The sequence below is a fragment of the Ranitomeya imitator genome, unplaced genomic scaffold, assembly GCF_032444005.1.
Source record: "Ranitomeya imitator isolate aRanImi1 unplaced genomic scaffold, aRanImi1.pri SCAFFOLD_375, whole genome shotgun sequence".
In the NCBI taxonomy this organism is placed as follows: Eukaryota; Metazoa; Chordata; class Amphibia; order Anura; family Dendrobatidae; genus Ranitomeya; species Ranitomeya imitator.
In genome coordinates, this window is record NW_027194108.1 from 155,001 (window position 1) to 175,716 (window position 20,716).

Consider the following 20,716-nt stretch of genomic DNA (forward strand, 5'->3'; position numbering starts at 1 on the left):
CAGAAAGACAGACAGACGGAATAACCCTTAGACAATTATATATATATACAGTGGGGCAAAAAAGTATTTAGTCAGTCAGCAATAGTGCAAGTTCCACCACTTAAAAAGATGAGAGGCGTCTGTAATTTACATCATAGGTAGACCTCAACTATGGGAGACAAACTGAGAAAAAAAAATCCAGAAAATCACATTGTCTGTTTTTTTTATCATTTTATTTGCATATTATGGTGGAAAATAAGTATTTGGTCAGAAACAAAATTTCATCTCAATACTTTGTAATATATCCTTTGTTGGCAATGACAGAGGTCAAACGTTTTCTGTAAGTCTTCACAAGGTTGCCACACACTGTTGTTGGTATGTTGGCCCATTCCTCCATGCAGATCTCCTCTAGAGCAGTGATGTTTTTGGTTTTTCGCTTGGCAACACGGACTTTCAACTCCCTCCAAAGGTTTTCTATAGGGTTGAGATCTGGAGACTGGCTACACCACTCCAGGACCTTGAAATGTTTCTTACGAAGCCACTCCTTCGTTGCCCTGGCGGTGTGCTTTGGATCATTGTCATGTTGAAAGACCCAGCCACGTTTCATCTTCAATGCCCTTGCTGATGGAAGGAGGTTTGCACTCAAAATCTCATGATACATGGCCCCATTCATTCTTTCATGTACCCGGATCAGTCGTCCTGGCCCCTTTGCAGAGAAACAGCCCCAAAGCATGATGTTTCCACCACCATGCTTTACAGTAGGTATGGTGTTTGATGGATGCAACTCAGTATTCTTTTTCCTCCAAACACGACAAGTTGTGTTTCTACCAAACAGTTCCAGTTTGGTTTCATCAGACCATAGGACATTCTCCCAAAACTCCTCTGGATCATCCAAATGCTCTCTAGCAAACTTCAGATGGGCCCAGACATGTACTGGCTTAAGCAGTGGGACACGTCTGGCACTGCAGGATCTGAGTCCATGGTGGCGTAGTGTGTTACTTATGGTAGGCCTTGTTACATTGGTCCCAGCTCTCTGCAGTTCATTCACTAGGTCCCCCCGCTTGGTTCTGGGATTTTTGCTCACCGTTCTTGTGATCATTCTGACCCCACGGGGTGGGATTTTGCGTGGAGCCCCAGATCGAGGGAGATTATCAGTGGTCTTGTATGTCTTCCATTTTCTAATTATTGCTCCCACTGTTGATTTCTTCACTCCAAGCTGGTTGGCTATTGCAGATTCAGTCTTCCCAGCCTGGTGCAGGGCTACAATTTTGTTTCTGGTGTCCTTTGACAGCTCTTTGGTCTTCACCATAGTGGAGTTTGGAGTCAGACTGTTTGGGGGTGTGCACAGGCGTCTTTTTATACTGATAACAAGTTTAAACAGGTGCCATTACTACAGGTAATGAGTGGAGGAAAGAGGAGACTCTTAAAGAAGAAGTTACAGGTCTGTGAGAGCCAGAAATCTTGATTGTTTGTTTCTGACCAAATACTTATTTTCCACCATAATATGCAAATAAAATGATAAAAAAACAGACAATGTGATTTTCTGGATTTTTTTTTCTCAGTTTGTCTCCCATAGTTGAGGTCTACCTATGATGTAAATTACAGACGCCTCTCATCTTTTTAAGTGGTGGAACTTGCACTATTGCTGACTGACCAAATACTTTTTTGCCCCACTGTATATATATATATATATATATATATATATATATATGTATATAAACAAACACAATCCTCACCTCTCCTTGTTCCGCACTGATCCCGGCTCTGCTCCGGTATCAGCAGCTGCACTGCTATTTGCGCAACACACAGCGGGTACGCGATGAAGTGACGTCATCACACACCTTCAGTGTCAGAGGGGAATGATGGGAGATGGAGCGTCGTCTGATGCTCTCTCCTCCATTATTGCTTTCATCTGTGATGCCGATACAGTTGAATGTGGTGCACACTGGGGAGGAGTGCTGGCATTAGGCCCCCCTGACTTACAGGCCCCATAGTGGCCGCTTGGGCTGGGGCCCCTGGGTGAGCGGGGGCCCTGGTCTGCCAGCCATGATAGGGGGCAGTGTTAGACTCAGCCTGTGGCTAACACTGCCCGCTATTAAAGTGAAATTAATATTCACCGCTCTCCACGCCCATGGGGGTGTGGTGTTGAGAGAAGATTCATTTCTTTTTAGCAGCGGGGACAGGCTTTAGCTGCAGCAGCCTGTCACCCACTGCTGCTTCGCTGGCATCAGGCGGGTCCCCCTGACTCACGGGCCCCATAGCAGCTGCATGGTCTGCCACTTTTAGCAATACGCCACTGGCTAGGGCCCCTGGAGCAGCAGGAGCCCTAGGCAGCTGCCTGCCCTGTATGCCAGCAGGTGTCAATGCCTGGGCCCCCTGGAGAATCCTCCAGTTCTCTGGAGGGCCAGTTGGACCCTTCCGGTAAGGAGCCATCAATTGGTGCATCAGTAAATGTTGGTTTCATCTGTCCTGATTGATGGATTTGGGGATTTAGTGAAATCTTCCACATATTAATTATCTCTATTATATCTATTAGGAAACACCAGAAGGCGACGACGAATATGGGGAGAATGTGACCCCGGAAATCCCTGACTCTAATAGGAGTCAGCTGGAGCCGAGCAGCGATCTGATTGCAGGTGAGCCGATCACATGACCGTCTTCAAGGAATCTCCAGATATTACACAGCAGGGAATAATGGTGGATTTACTCTCTACTCCGTGAAATGGGACCTGTCAGCACATAATACATATAGGAGTGGTGGGATGATGGCAGAGGACGTTCCCCCCATTATACCCAGATATTACACAGCAAGGAATAATGGTGGATTTACTCTCTACTCCATGTATTGGGGACCTGTCAGCACATGATACATATAGGAGTGGTGGGATGACGGCGTAGGACGTTCCCCCCATTATACCCAGATATTACACAGCTGGGAATAATGGTGGATTTACTCTCTACTCCATGTAATGGGGACCTGTCAGCACATGATACATATAGGAGTGGTGGGATGACGGCGTAGGACGTTCCCCCCATTATATCCAGATATTACACAGCAGGGAATAATGGCGGATTTACTCTCTACTCCATGTAATGGGGACCTGTCAGCACATGATACATATAGGAGTGGTGGGATGACGGCGGAGGACGTTCCCCCCATTATACCCAGATATTACACAGCAGGGAATAATGGTGGATTTACTCTCTACTCCATGTAATGGGGACCTGTCAGCACATGATACATATAGGAGTGGAGGGATGACGGCAGAGGACGTTCCCCCCATTATATCCAGATATTACACAGCAGGGGATAATGGTGGATTTACTCTCTACTCCATGGAATGGGGACCTGTCAGCACATGATACATATAGGAGTGGTGGGATGACGGCGTAGGACGTTCCCCCCATTATATCCAGATATTACACAGCAGGGAATAATGGCGGATTTACTCTCTACTCCATGAAATGTGACCTGTCAGCACATGATACATATAGGAGTGGTGGGATGACGGCGGAGGACGTTCCCCATTATATCCAGATATTACACAGCAGGGAATAATGGCGGATTTACTCTCTACTCCATGTAATGGGGACCTGTCAGCACATGATACATATAGGAGTGGTGGGATGATGGCAGAGGACGTTCCCCCCATTATATCCAGATATTACACAGCAGGGAATAATGGCGGATTTACTCTCTACTCCATGTAATGGGGTCCTGTCAGCACATGATACATATAGGAGTGGTGGGATGACGGCGGAGGACGTTCCCCATTATATCCAGATATTACACAGCAGGGAATAATGGTGGATTTACTCTCTACTCCATGTAATGGGGACCTGTCAGCACATGATACATATAGGAGTGGTGGGATGACGGCGGAGGACGTTCCCCCCATTATACCCAGATATTACACAGCAGGGAATAATGGTGGATTTACTCTCTACTCCATGTAATGGGACCTGTCAGCACATGATACATATAGGAGTGGAGGGATGACGGCGTAGGACGTTCCCCCCATTATATCCAGATATTACACAGCAGGGGATAATGGTGGATTTACTCTCTACTCCATGGAATGGGGACCTGTCAGCACATGATACATATAGGAGTGGTGGGATGACGGCGTAGGACGTTCCCCCCATTATATCCAGATATTACACAGCAGGGAATAATGGCGGATTTACTCTCTACTCCATGAAATGTGACCTGTCAGCACATGATACATATAGGAGTGGTGGGATGACGGCGGAGGACGTTCCCCATTATATCCAGATATTACACAGCAGGGAATAATGGCGGATTTACTCTCTACTCCATGTAATGGGGACCTGTCAGCACATGATACATATAGGAGTGGTGGGATGATGGCAGAGGACGTTCCCCCCATTATATCCAGATATTACACAGCAGGGAATAATGGCGGATTTACTCTCTACTCCATGTAATGGGGACCTGTCAGCACATGATACATATAGGAGTGGTGGGATGACGGCGGAGGACGTTCCCCCCATTATATCCAGATATTACACAGCAGGGAATAATGGCGGATTTACTCTCTACTCCATGAAATGTGACCTGTCAGCACATGATACATATAGGAGTGGTGGGATGACGGCGGAGGACGTTCCCCATTATATCCAGATATTACACAGCAGGGAATAATGGCAGATTTACTCTCTACTCCATGTAATGGGGACCTGTCAGCACATGATACATATAGGAGTGGTGGGATGACGGCGGAGGACGTTCCCCCCATTATATCCAGATATTACACAGCAGGGAATAATGGCAGATTTACTCTCTACTCCATGTAATGGGGACCTGTCAGCACATGATACATATAGGAGTGGTGGGATGACGGCGGAGGACGTTCCCCCCATTATATCCAGATATTACACAGCAGGGAATAATGGCGGATTTACTCTCTACTCCATGTAATGGGGACCTGTCAGCACATGATACATATAGGAGTGGTGGGATGACGGCGGAGGACGTTCCCCCCATTATATCCAGATATTACACAGCAGGGAATAATGGCGGATTTACTCTCTACTCCATGTAATGAGGACCTGTCAGCACATGATACATATAGGAGTGGTGGGATGACGGTGGAGGACGTTCCCCCCATTATATCCAGATATTACACAGCAGGGAATAATGGCGGATTTACTCCCTACTCCATGTATTGGGACCTGTCAGCACATGATACATATAGGAGTGGTGGGATGACGGCGTGGGACGTTCCCCCCATTATATCCAGATATTAAACAGCAGGGAATAATGGTGGATTTACTCTCTACTCCATGAAATGTGACCTGTCAGCACATGATACATATAGGAGTGGTGGGATGACGGCGGAGGACGTTCCCCATTATATCCAGATATTACACAGCAGGGAATAATGGCAGATTTACTCTTTACTCCATGTAATGGGGACCTGTCAGCACATGATACATATAGGAGTGGTGGGATGACGGCGGAGGACGTTCCCCCCATTATATCCAGATATTACACAGCAGGGAATAATGGCAGATTTACTCTCTACACCATGTAATGGGGACCTGTCAGCACATGATACATATAGGAGTGGTGGGATGACGGCGGAGGACGTTCCCCCCATTATATCCAGATATTACACAGCAGGGAATAATGGCGGATTTACTCTCTACTCCATGTAATGAGGACCTGTCAGCACATGATACATATAGGAGTGGTGGGATGACGGTGGAGGACGTTCCCCCCATTATATCCAGATATTACACAGCAGGGAATAATGGCGGATTTACTCCCTACTCCATGTATTGGGACCTGTCAGCACATGATACATATAGGAGTGGTGGGATGACGGCGTGGGACGTTCCCCCCATTATATCCAGATATTAAACAGCAGGGAATAATGGTGGATTTACTCTCTACTCCATGTAATGGGGACCTGTCAGCACATGATACATATAGGAGTGGTGGGATGACGGCGGAGGACGTTCCCCTCATTATATCCAGACATTACACAGCAGGGAATAATGGCGGATTTACTCTCTACTCCATGTAATGGGGACCTGTCAACACATGATACATATAGGAGTGGTGGGATGACGGCGGAGGACTTTCCCCCCATTATATCCAGATATTACACAGCAGGGAATAATGGCGGATTTACTCTCCACTCCATGTAATGGGGACCTGTCAGCACATGATACATATAGGAGTGGTGGGATGACGGCAGAGGACGTTCCCCCCATTATATCCAGATATTACACAGCAGGGAATAATGGCGGATTTACTCTCTACTCCATGTAATGGGACCTGTCACCACATGATACACATAGGAGTGGTGGGATGATGGCGGAGGACGTTCCCCCCATTATATCCAGATATTACACAGCAGGGAATAATGGCGGATTTACTCTCTACTCCATGGAATGGGGACCTGTCAGCACATGATACATATAGGAGTGGTGGGATGACGGCGGAGGACGTTCCCCCCATTATATCCAGATATTACACAGCAGGGAATAATGGCGGATTTACTCTCTACTCCATGGAATGGGACCTGTCAGCACATGATACATATAGGAGTGGTGGGATGACGGCGGAGGACGTTCCCCCCATTATATCCAGATATTACACAGCAGGGAATAATGGCAGATTTACTCTCTACTCCATGGAATGGGACCTGTCAGCACATGATACATATAGGAGTGGTGGGATGACGGCGGAGGACGTTGCCCCCATTATATCTAGATATTACACAGCAGGGAATAATGGCGGATTTACTTTCTACTCCATGTAATGGGGACCTGTCAGCACATGATACATATAGGAGTGGTGGGATGACGGCGGAGGACGTTCCCCCCATTATATCTAGATATTACACAGCATGGAATAATGGTGGATTTACTCTCTGCTCCATGTAATGGGGACCTGTCAGCACATGATACATATAGGAGTGGTGGGATGACGGCGGAGGACGTTCCCCCCATTATATCCAGATATTACACAGCTGGGAATAATGGCGGATTTACTCTCTACTCCATGTAATGGGGACCTGTCAGCACATGATACATATAGGAGTGGTGGGATGACGGTGGAGGACGTTCCCCCCATTATATCCAGATATTACACAGCAGGGAATAATGGCGGATTTACTCTCTACTCCATGTAATGGGACCTGTCAGCACATGATACATATAGGAGTGGTGGGATGACGGCGGAGGACGTTGCCCCCATTATATCTAGATATTACACAGCAGGGAATAATGGCGGATTTACTCTCTACTCCATGTAATGGGGACCTGTCAGCACATGATACATATAGGAGTGGTGGGATGACGGCGGAGGACGTTCCCCCCATTATATCTAGATATTACACAGCATGGAATAATGGTGGATTTGCTCTCTGCTCCATGTAATGGGGACCTGTCAGCACATGATACATATAGGAGTGGTGGGATGACGGCGGAGGACGTTCCCCCCATTATATCCAGATATTACACAGCTGGGAATAATGGCGGATTTACTCTCTACTCCATGTAATGGGGACCTGTTAGCACATGATACATATAGGAGTGGTGGGATGACGGTGGAGGACGTTCCCCCCATTATATCCAGATATTACACAGCAGGGAATAATGGCGGATTTACTCTCTACTCCATGTAATGGGACCTGTCAGCACATGACACATATAGGAGTGGTGGGATGACGGCAGAGGACGTTCCCCCCATTATACCCAGATATTACACAGCAGGGAATAATGGCGGATTTACTCTCTACTCCATGTAATGGGGACCTGTCAGCACATGATACATATAGGAGTGGTGGGATGACGGCAGAGGACGTTCCCCCCATTATATCCAGATATTACACAGCAGGGAATAATGGCGGATTTACTCTCTACTCCATGTAATGGGACCTGTCAGCACATGATACATATAGGAATGGTGGGATGATGGCGGAGGACGTTCCCCCCATTATATCCAGATATTACACAGCAGGGAATAATGGCGGATTTACTCTCTACTCCATGTAATGGGGACCTGTCAGCACATGATACATATAGGAGTGGTGGGATGACGGCGGAGGACGTTCCCCCCATTATATCCAGATATTACACAGCAGGGAATAATGGCGGATTTACTCTCTACTCCATGTAATGGGACCTGTCAGCACATGATACATATAGGAGTGGTGGGATGACGGCGGAGGACGTTGCCCCCATTATATCTAGATATTACACAGCTGGGAATAATGGCGGATTTACTCTCTACTCCATGTAATGGGGACCTGTCAGCACATGATACATATAGGAGTGGTGGGATGACGGCGGAGGACGTTCCCCCCATTATATCTAGATATTACACAGCATGGAATAATGGTGGATTTGCTCTCTGCTCCATGTAATGGGGACCTGTCAGCACATGATACATATAGGAGTGGTGGGATGACGGCGGAGGACGTTCCCCCCATTATATCCAGATATTACACAGCTGGGAATAATGGCGGATTTACTCTCTACTCCATGTAATGGGGACCTGTCAGCACATGATACATATAGGAGTGGTGGGATGACGGTGGAGGACGTTCCCCCCATTATATCCAGATATTACACAGCAGGGAATAATGGCGGATTTACTCTCTACTCCATGTAATGGGGACCTGTCAGCACATGATACATATAGGAGTGGTGGGATGACGGCGGAGGACGTTCCCCCCATTATATCCAGATATTACACAGCTGGGAATAATGGCGGATTTACTCTCTACTCCATGTAATGGGGACCTGTCAGCACATGATACATATAGGAGTGGTGGGATGACGGTGGAGGACGTTCCCCCCCATTATATCCAGATATTACACAGCAGGGAATAATGGCGGATTTACTCTCTACTCCATGTAATGGGACCTGTCAGCACATGATACATATAGGAGTGGTGGGATGACGGCGGAGGACGTTGCCCCCATTATATCTAGATATTACACAGCAGGGAATAATGGCGGATTTACTCTCTACTCCATGTAATGGGGACCTGTCAGCACATGATACATATAGGAGTGGTGGGATGACGGCGGAGGACGTTCCCCCCATTATATCCAGATATTACACAGCTGGGAATAATGGCGGATTTACTCTCTGCTCCATGTAATGGGACCTGTCAGCACATGATACATATAGGAGTGGTGGGATGACAGCGGAGGACGTTCCCCCCATTATATCCAGATATTACACAGCAGGGAATAATGGCGGATTTACTCTCTACTCCATGTAATGGGGACCTGTCAGCACATAATACATATAGGAGTGGTGGGATGACGGCGGAGGACGTTCCCCCCATTATATTCAGATATTATACAGCAGGGAATAATGGCGGATTTACTCTCTACTCCATGTAATGGGACCTGTCAGCACATGATACATATAGGAGTGGTGGGATGACGGCGGAGGACGTTCCCCCCATTATATCCAGATATTACACAGCAGGGAATAATGGTGGATTTACTCTCTACTCCATGTAATGGGGACCTGTCAGCACATGATACATATAGGAGTGGTGGGATGACGGCGGAGGACGTTCCCCCCATTATATCCAGATATTACACAGCTGGGAATAATGGCGGATTTACTCTCTACTCCATGTAATGGGACCTGTCAGCACATGATACATATAGGAGTGGTGGGATGACGGCGGAGGACGTTCCCCCCATTATATCCAGATATTACACAGCTGGGAATAATGGCGGATTTACTCTCTACTCCATGTAATGGGACCTGTCAGCACATGATACATATAGGAGTGGTGGGATGACGGCGGAGGACGTTCCCCCCATTATATCCAGATATTACACAGCAGGGAATAATGGTGGATTTACTCTCTACTCCATGTAATGGGGACCTGTCAGCACATGATACATATAGGAGTGGTGGGATGACGGCGGAGGACGTTCCCCCCATTATATCCAGATATTACACAGCAGGGAATAATGGCGGATTTACTCTCTACTCCATGTAATGGGACCTGTCAGCACATGATACATATAGGAGTGGTAGGATGATGGCGGAGGACGTTCCCCCCATTATATCCAGATATTACAAAGCAGGGAATAATGGTGGATTTACTCTCTACTCCATGTAATGGGGACCTGTCAGCACATGATACATATAGGAGTGGTGGGATGATGGCGGAGGACGTTCCCCTTTAATAAAAAGTTTTTCTTTGCTGAAATCCAATGTGCCAGTCAGGAGAAATGTAACATAGAAGCCATATGCAAATCAGGATGGAAGTGCACTGGGGGCGGGGATGAAGGTGTCCGAGTGCAGTGACACGCCTCCAGTGCACTTCCAGGATAATTTGCATATGGCTGCTATGCTTCAGCTCTCTTCCCATCACTCACATGTGCAGTGAGGGTGGGGGCTCCTCATTCATGTGGTGATTGGGGGTCCGCCACCACTTACATTACCTTTATCTGTGGGTGCGCTGTACGTTCTCATATGTAGAGTCCCCATATAACGAGTATTAATCCCATTTACAGACGTCTTGTCATTTCTCCCTTATATTACGGTATTATGTATGTAGGACTGATATTGACTAATACATTTTATTTTCTCATCACTTTATCATTATTTTAGTACCATCAGCGCTGGCGAATCACGCCAGTAGAATCTGTAAGATCCTGGAGATCCAAGAATCCGCCGGTGTAAGTATCATAGAGATATGGGGGGTGTCTGTGTATCACCAGATCATGGGGTGTGAGTGACCCGTCCAGTATTATCCCCATATAACCATGGGACGGCTCTGTTCTAAGTGTAGAGGACACTGTGGTCTTAGAAAATGGCATTTATATTAAATGGAATCTGTCACCAGGTTTATGCTGTAGCATAATGTAGGGACAGAGACCCTGATTGCAGCGATATATCACTTATTTTACTGGGGTCAGCAGATGTGATAATATCCCTGTCTTCTCTGCTGCAGATCTAGCAGAGCTCTGAATGCTGAACCTTGTAGAACACCGGCCACACCACTGATTGGCAGCTTTTCTGTATACACTGTGCATAGGCAGAAATCTGCTATACCGTGGTGGTGGGTTTACAGAGTACTAGGACAACATGGCATGAGGCACATAGTCCTAGTGATAATCTCCGGCTGATAAAACACTGATTTTATTAAAGCAACAGCAGAAAGTCTAGTAAGTAACACATCGCTGGAATCAGGGTCTCTGCACCTATATCATAACTGCTCCCAGATTACATAGCACAGACCTGCTGACAGATTCTCTGCAAGTTCTACCCTGTGTGATCTCGCGTTTTATCCAGCACTTTACAATTATATCGATATATAGAGGATCCGCTTTATATTTCATCCGTGTCTGCAGAGCGTCGGCTCGTATCGTCCTCTACATCGGATCAGTGTAAATTAGCTGGGACATAATAAAGGAGGAAAAGTTATTACATCCTGAGATGTTTTCCAGCATCTACTGTATCTTACCAAGACAACAACGAAAAAAGGGCGAGTGATAGTCCTGAAGACAATTGTAACAATTTTTATTGAAAATACATATAAAATAACAAGTATATAATAAAAAAATCTTACATGTAAGGACAAGATTGAATGAGAAGCCAAATGAGAACAGAAAAAAACGACCCTCCATAATGCTGGTGAAGTGGATATGGGGAGTGAATCCTGGAGCTAGTGTGAGGAGATTAGTAGAAAGAAATGCCCCCATAAAGTGCTGGTGCTAGTGCAGATCTAAGGACAAGCACCATAAAGTGCTGGTGCTAGTGCAGATCTGAGGACAAGCACCATAAAGTGCTGGTGCTAGTGCAGATCTTAGGACATGCACCATAAAGTGCTGGTGCTAGTGCAAATCTTAGGACATGCACCATAAAGTGCTGGTGCTAGCGCAGATCTTAGGACATGCACCATAAAGTGCTGGTGCTAGTGCAGATCTTAGGACATGGTTTTCTGGGGAGGATGGAATACAAATGATATAATTTTCGGGTTATGAAGGTGAAACCTTATCCCATACTAGTAGTGGAACACTAAACCACCCCAGCAAAATCAAGTCCACAGCTCCCGAGGAAGCCCATTCAAAACGCGCGTTGGGGCTGGCTGAGCGCCCATCCTAGTGGGATACTATGGGGAACATCCTGGACTGATGGGGTAGACGTCATTGTTTGATATGTACTTGATTTATACTCACACTAGCTCCAGGATTCACTCCACATATCCACTTCACTAGCATTATGGAGGGTCGCTATTTCTGTTCTCATTTGGCTTCTCATTCCATCTTGTCCTTACATGTAAGATTTTTTATTATATACTTGTTGTTTTATATGTATTTTCAATAGACATTGTTACAATTGTCTTCAGGACTATCACTCGCCCTTTTTTCGTTGTTGTTTTGGTTAGTATTTGTGGAGTGTCCTTGAAATATTGGGCGCATTATACTCACTGGGTCATGGCGCTGATTTCATTATCTATACTATTATGGTTTCTGCTTTAGTATTATTGTATTCAGCTTCTATATCTTAGTATTATTTCTTATTCTTTTCTAGGACTTGATTAAATCATTGATCCCGGCAGGAGAGCCGCGTATAAGCGACTATGAAACTATCAAACTGATCAGCAGCGGTGCTTTTGGGTGAGATTTCTATTAACATAATCCCCATTTCTCAGGGTTCCCTATGACAATGCTTCGGCCTCTGTGCTCTGCCATTCAGTGTTATCATAGGGAGAAGATCTGAGTCCACATCACTGTCCACATCTCAATGTCACATATTCAGCTCCATTATATACAGCAGAGCGAACTGATCTGTAACACATCTGTCTGTAAGGAAAGGGATGATATCATAGAATACATGACACCCACCGGTCCTAGACCTCCTCTGTTCTTATGCTTCCTCCTGATCTTTCGGGGCCCCATTATGAAGCTGGTAATAGTGATTGGCTGCACACGGTCACGTGAGGGGTGACGCGATACTGACGCCGATGACATCTCCACCCTCCACCATGACCATGTCAGTCCAATCACTGGCCTCAGCAGCAGAAGGGAGAACAACCAAAGACAGAGGATGGCGGACTGCAGTGATGGACCGGGGAAGGACCAAGACAAGTGGGTGTAATGTGTTTAATTACTTTTTAACGTCTTCTTGTCCCTCCATTATTTATTCTGCCTTGGGCTGTGGAGAAAGACTAAAAACCATCTTCTTACAACAATTGGAGCAATTTACATTTTGACTAATTATTATTGTTACTGACTTGTATCTACTGGTCGGTTATAGCGAATCTGCCCAAGATGAATGTCAGCAGATTCTCTCATCTATAATGTGACCTGGTGAGGGCAGACGGGGCGCGGTGCGACCTTCCATCATCTATGTAGTGTTATTTCATGGATTTCTAGATGTGGATTTCTAGTGATGGCCGGACTGCTGCCATTAATCATTAGTACAAATGATCACGTAATGACTTCAATATCCAGACTGTTAAGGGTTCATTATAAACCATGGATTCTCCTTCTCTCCAGGGCCGTCTGCTTAGTGCGCCATAAGGAATCACAAAACATCTTTGCTATGAAGAAAATGGCCAAGAGGAACCTGACTACTTCTAATAAAATGGAAAGGACATATATCGAGAGGGACATCCTAACATTCGCAGATTGTCCCTTTGTGGTCTCCATGCTCTGCTCCTTCCCTACTAGATATCACCTGTGTATGGTCATGGAGTATGTGGGAGGTAGGACACGAACATTGTGTAGTATTCAACTCATGTCTGCTGACATCTTATCACCTCTCATATCATTAAGACTTGTCCCCGTGGATGTTACATTCCCACAGAGCATTTACTATAGGTTGTCTATTAAAGTCATTGATGTGTGTGATCTCCCCGTATGTCCGCACTGAGAACGTCAGTATCTCCAGGTGTAGACCAGATACGAGATCACTTTATGTCATGAGCTACTTGGACGACAATTTCATCATGACCTCAGACTAATATTATGTACATTATATCTTTATATATTATCCCCTGCCCCAATGTTTCCACTCACTTCTCTTCATACATCATGGTGCTCCGCTGTATAAACCCCTCACCGGTCATATTTCCTTTCTTCTGTAGGTGGAGACTGTGCGACCCTTCTAAGCACCAGGGGTCCTTTCTCTGTCCCGATGGCCCGCTTGTACTTTGCAGAAGCAGTCCTTGGTGTGGAATACCTGCATAGTCACGGTGTGGTGCACAGAGACCTGAGGCCACAGAAGTAAGTGAATACCTGTAGTATAACAAAGGGGGGGAGTTATCCTTTATTATCTCACGGTCTATGAAGCTAAAATCATCTTCTCTTTCACAGCCTCCTGATAACATCTACTGGACATATTAAAATTACCGACTTTGGATGTTCAAAACTTGGTGTCATGATACCAAACACCAACACCTACAAGCAATCAGCAGAGAACATCTCCAGAGAGTTCCAGGACCATGAGGTCAGCATTACCTACAGGAACTTAGCTTGTTCTGTACAAATCTCATAACTCTATTTTGTCTTCCCTACGTTCTTCATTTCTAGAGAGCTTTTCCACTGATATTTTATCTTCTGTAATTCTGATTTTATGTCAAGAGCTTGTCATAATAATAGTTTCATCGATTCTCATTGCTTTTTTCTGTTGGTTTCCAGGAGTGTGGCAGCCCTTATTACACAGCCCCTGAGGTCATCCTGAAGAACGCCTATGGAAGACCTGTTGACTGGTGGGATATGGGCATCATATTAAATGAATTTTTCATGGGAATTGCACCATTTGATGGGGCTTCCCTATCTGAGTTTTATGAAAATGTTGTCACTGGTAAGTAAAATAATCTGATCATTGCTTTTACTGGTTATCTTGGTTTAGTTACTTCCTTTGCTTTATCTTACAGTCCTGTAAATAGGTTTTATGTTCTTTAATTTTCTATATAACAGGAAATATCATTTGGGATCATCATTACAGTCCTCCACCCGATGCTAAGGACCTCATCACTCAGCTGCTGAAAACAAATCCTGTGGATAGACTTGGGACAGGTAACAGATACAATAATATCAATATTCCCTTGTTACACCGAGGACACATCACTAATGTCCATGAGGAACATTAATTCTCTATCAGCTTCTCCATTTATAGTTCTCTTTGCTAAAATTTTCATTCTATTTCCTACATGTTTGCGCAGTTGTGTAATTAGTTCAAATTAAGATACGTTGTTCAGATATGAAGTTGTCTCTGACAATGTCCGCATCACTTTTGTTTTCCTTTATCCAGGAGGAGCTTTTGAGATCAAGGGTCATCCATTTCTTAATGACTTAGACTTTGACACCCTTCTAAGTCAAAATCCGGTGTACGTTCCTCACCTTGCATCAGATGTGGACACCAGCCTATTTATCAGTAAGTAGGAGACGTCATCTAAACTAAGTATCTGTTTGCCTCGTCTTCCTTATTTTGTGACAATTGGTTCCCATTAATAAATGGTGACTGTGTTATACTGACAACCTCTAATAACACTTCATTACCTATGTCTTGCAGACCATTCTAATATGGAAAAACATCTGGTCTCAGAGGGTGAGAAGGGCATAAGTGAGGACAATGAGAGCCTTGTTTTCAAAAATTTTACATCATCTTCTGAAAGGCTTTCTAAAGTAAGTATGTGTTAATACATCCGAAATATATATAAAAGACCTATGAAGGTAGACATACAATTATTTAATATCTTCTTGCTTCCGCATGTAGCTCTGTACCACCGTTACCAGGATGAAGATTAATGAGAATCCTAAGTCTTCTCCAGATCATACCCAAGAATCCAGCACAAATATTTCAGAAATGTGAGTAGATTATGGGGTCATTATTGGGAGGTCTAGGCTGATTTATGTGCACAACACCAAATATAGGACATAATTACCATAGTATCAAATGCAGAATCCACCATCCCAAGGTTAGAGGAAACCGCTCGTGATAACAGCCCATATCTGCGTACCTGTGACCGGTCATGCATTTTTCATGCTGCCTACACTGTAGGAGAGATGTATTATTACATGCCAGACATTCTTAGTTCCGCTCCAATCTATAGAAGGTAGCGTTGAGCAGAAGACCTTCCCCACTATGGCAGTCATATGTCTTATTAGGCCCATTAGTCCATGTTCTTCTTGTGAGACAACCCCTTTTATACTGTTTTCTTGCAATTTACATGTTTTTATTCTTCGAAACAGGCAGAAAGAATCTGATGACGACGCTATTATCATCTTGTCATCCTCGTCCCCACTATCAGGTATGTCCATGTCTACAGCACCAACAATGGGAATGTTGACTTCAAGGCTCAAATATATCCACATGGTTTTTCTGTAATAGGTCTCCTATGTTATCCATGTTTCATGGATCCCAATTATGTTGCCCATGGGCCCATACTGTACCTCTAGTTCCCTAATTTTGTAGTTTCTTTCATGGATTCTGTGAGATACGTTGTAGCGTCCAGTAACCTCCATCATCATAAGGTGACATAATCTCTTATAGTAGAATATCATCAGTGATGCACCACATGGTGGCACACAGGGCCCTTACTGCTCTAGATCAGTGACACATCTAATGCCCCTCAGATGGGATTATGTACATTATATAGGACTTATTCTGCCCTATTATGATATAACTAGATGGTAGCCCGATTCTAACGCATCGAGTATTCTAGAATATGTATGTAGTTTATTTATGAAGATTTTAGAATAATACATTGAATACACAGTCTTCGGCCGGCCGCGACCAATTAGCGAAGCGTGGTTCTATTCCCGCGCCAATTCGTGGCCGGACTCCGCCTATCTGATTGTTCGCGGCCGGCCACATAGTATGTAGCACAGCCACGTAGTATATAACAGCCCACGTAGTAAATAGCACAGCCACGTAGTATATTGCACAGCCACATAGTATATTGCACAGCCACGTAGTATATTGCACAGCCACGCAGTATATAGCACAGCCACGTAGTATATCGCACAGCCCACGGAGTATATAGCACAGCCCACGGAATATATAGCACAGCCACGTAGTATATAACACAGCCCACGGAGTGTATAACAGCCCACATAGCATATAACACAGCCACATAGTTTATAATAGCCCATGTAGCATATAACATAGCCCACGTAGTGTATAACAGTCCACGTAGTGTATAACACAGGCCACGTAGTGTATAACACAGGCCACGTAGTGTATAACACAGGCCACATAGTGTATAACACAGCCCACGTAGTGTATAGCACAGCCATGTAGTGTATTGCACAGCCACATAGTACATTGCACAGCCCACGCAGTATATTGCACAGCCCATGTAGTATATTGCACAGCCCAGTTAGTATATTGCACAGCCCACGTAGTATATAGCACAGCCCACGCAGTATATTGCACAGCCCACGCAGTATATTGCACAGCCCATGCAGTATATTGCACAGCCCACGCAGTATATTGCACAGCCCACATAGTATATTGCACAGCCCACGTAGTATATTGCACAGCCCATGCAGTGTATTACACAGCCCACACAGTATATTGCACAGCCCAGGTAGTATATTGCACAGCCCACGCAGTATATTGCACAGCCCACGCAGTATATTGCACAGCCCATATGGTATATTGCATAGCCCACGTAGTATATTGCACAGCCCATGCAGTGTATTGCACAGCCCACGCAGTATATAGCACAGCCCACGTAGTATATTACACAGCCCACGCAGTATATTGCACAGCCCACGCAGTATATTGCACAGCCCACGCAGTATATTGCACAGCCCACACAGTATATTGCACAGCCCATATAGTATATTGCACAGCCCACGTAGTATATTGCACAGCCCACACAGTATATAGCACAGCCCACGTAGTATATTGCACAGCCCACGTAGTCTATTGCACAGCCCACGTACTATATTGCACAGCCCACGTAGTATATAGCAATGTGGGCATCATATCCCTGTTAAAAAAAAGAATTAAAGTAAAAAATAGTTATATACTCACCTTCCGTTGGCCCACGGATCCAGGCGAAGCGCTTACCGATGCTCCTCGCACACTCCGGTCTCAAGAGTGCATTGCGGTCTCGCAAGATGATGACGTAGTGGTCTCGCGAGATTGCAATGCATTGAGCGGTCAACGGAGCGTCGCAAGGAGAGGGAAAGGCCTATTCTGGATCCGAGGGGCCGACGGACGGTGAGCATATAACTATTTTTTATTTTTTTTATTATTTTTAACATTAGATCTTTTTACTATTGATGCTGCATAGGCATCATCAATAGTAAAAAGTTGGTCACGCAGGGTTAATAGCTGCGTTAACGGAGTGCATTACACCGCGGCATAACGCGGTTCGTTAACGCTGCCATTAACCCTGTGTGAGCGCTGACTGGGGGGGGAGTATGGACTGCGGGCACTGACTGCGGGGAGTAAGGAACGGCCATTTTGCCGCCGGACTTTGCCCGCCGCTGATTGGTCGTGGCTGTTTTGCCGCGACCAATCAGCGACTTGGCATTTCCGTTACAGACAGACAGAAAGACGGAAGTGACCCTTAGACAATTATACAGTAGATACCAGATTATCAGGACTATAGGAGACAGGACTAGAACAATCCTACTATATACAGGAGACAAAGCAGATCCCATTAGGATACGTCATTACTGAGGTTTTTATTTTACTTTCTGATTAGAATTTCCAGCTCAGGAGGAAAGAAAATCTCCAATAAATCTGAGTAAAGACGAAGAAACATCAGAAAATGGAAAAAAGGGGAAAAAGAGACGAGGTAAGTGTGAGAATCAGCTCCATGTTGTGTGATGTCAGTGAGAATAATTCATGTGGAGCAGATGTCATCTGTCAGTGATGGGATTATCACATGTATGATGGCTGACAATGATCCCTGACCTCACATGTATGATGGCTGACAATGATCCCTGACCTCACATGTATGATGGCTGACAATGATCCCTGACCTCACATGTATGATGGCTGACAATGATCCCTGACCTCACATGTATGATGGCTGACAATGATCCCTGACCTCACATGTATGATGGCTGACAATGATCCCTGACCTCACATGTATGATGGCTGACAATGATCCCTGACCTCACATGTATGATGGCTGACAATGATCCCTGACCTCACATGTATGATGGCTGACAATGATCCCTGACCTCACATGTATGATGGCTGACAATGATCCCTGACCTCACATGTATGATGGCTGACAATGATCCCTGACCTCACATGTATGATGGCTGACAATGATCCCTGACCTCACATGTATGATGGCTGACAATGATCCCTGACCTCACATGTATGATGGCTGACAATGATCCCTGACCTCTGTGTGATAATATTCCTCTGCCGTGCAGCCACAGTGACCGCACAGTAGTATGGTGCCATATGGAGTCCCATCACTTACATTATATTTACTTCTGTTCTCACAGGTTCCGTCTTCCGCCGGATCTTATCATCCCACCGGCGCGGATTATCCAGGGCTGCTCGAGCATTTGCTTGTTGCGCCTGTTGCCCTAAAACCATCTGAAAGACAAGAAGTCCAGCAGATCCACCTTCACATTCTTCTACTGATCACCTGGCATCTGACCCCGGCTGACTCCCTGACTATGATTGTGTCTACTGATTCTGTCCTTTATCCTTCTATCCTATTATTAATTACAAAAAAAAAATTGTCCTTCTATCCTATTATTAATTACCTGTATAGAAGGACCTTCACATTCTTCTACTGATCACCTGGCATCTGACCCCGGCTGACTCCCTGACTATGATTGTGTCTACTGGTTCTGTTCCTAGTTTTACCCCTCCCTTATCCTTCCATCCTATTATTAGTTATATGGGCAGCACGGTGGCTCAGTGGTTAGCACAGCAGCCTTGCAGCGCTGGGTTCAAATCCCACCTTGGACAACATCTGCAAAGAGTCTGTATGTTCTCTCCGTGTTTGCGTGGGTTTCCTCCGGGTTCTCCGGTTTCCTCCCACATTCCAAAGACATACTGATAGGGAATTTAGCACTATCTAAAAATAAAGATTATTATTAATTACAATAAAAAATAAAAATACTTCTAGGTTTACTTAAATTTTTTTCACATTTATCAAACGTAACTATGTATTCTGTTAACTGATAAAATTCAGTCTTTATACAGATAGTGGCCGGTGGCCGGACCTTATTCTACAAACACTTATTACCTTTTGTGTCCAACACTCAGTGTCTGACATTGAACCTGGAACCTCTGAATGGTGAAACACCATGGAATAGCGACATCATTGTATTATTAGTATATAAAATACATCACAGTTTTACTTTTGTGTTTTACGATATTGATCAGTTAAATGTTTTTAGTTCGTGTTTCCTCATTTTTCTCAATGACTCTCCCTAGACTGTGGTCATGTTTCAGGGGGCAGTAATAAGGCTATGGATGTGCCCGATATTCAGGGATCGTTTACTGTGAGGCTTTAGTCTATGGCCTTATACCCTGACATAGTCGTCCTAACTAGATCGTTAGACTGGCTCCATCATCGCCCTCTAAACTGTGGATAGAATTGGTATTAAAAAAAAAACAACAACTTTGCTCACACACCGCCTGCTGAGATTTTCTGACAGCACTACCAAAACATACAATGAATAAATAACAGGACCAAGCAAAATGGATAACAACATATTGCACTACATCTCTTTTCATTATTAACACTTTTTTATGACATTTATTACCTTATAA

The 20,716-nt window shown here is 44.9% G+C and overlaps 1 protein-coding gene across 1 annotated transcript in view; it reads left to right on the forward strand.

The window, feature by feature from the left end:
• Positions 1–20,042, forward strand: part of LOC138654664 (microtubule-associated serine/threonine-protein kinase 3-like) — a 34,866-nt gene extending 14,824 nt beyond the window's left edge. The window contains exons 3-16 of the mRNA XM_069743499.1: positions 2,516–2,615; positions 10,607–10,674; positions 12,533–12,618; positions 13,501–13,709; positions 14,091–14,229; positions 14,320–14,452; positions 14,644–14,809; positions 14,926–15,024; positions 15,260–15,382; positions 15,521–15,633; positions 15,725–15,816; positions 16,201–16,259; positions 18,672–18,764; positions 19,432–20,042. Coding sequence (XP_069599600.1) covers positions 2,516–2,615; positions 10,607–10,674; positions 12,533–12,618; positions 13,501–13,709; positions 14,091–14,229; positions 14,320–14,452; positions 14,644–14,809; positions 14,926–15,024; positions 15,260–15,382; positions 15,521–15,633; positions 15,725–15,816; positions 16,201–16,259; positions 18,672–18,764; positions 19,432–19,529 — 1,578 coding nt within the window. The 3' untranslated portion in view covers positions 19,530–20,042. The remainder of the gene's footprint in view (positions 1–2,515; positions 2,616–10,606; positions 10,675–12,532; positions 12,619–13,500; positions 13,710–14,090; positions 14,230–14,319; positions 14,453–14,643; positions 14,810–14,925; positions 15,025–15,259; positions 15,383–15,520; positions 15,634–15,724; positions 15,817–16,200; positions 16,260–18,671; positions 18,765–19,431) is intronic.
• The last annotated feature ends 674 nt before the right edge of the window (positions 20,043–20,716 follow it).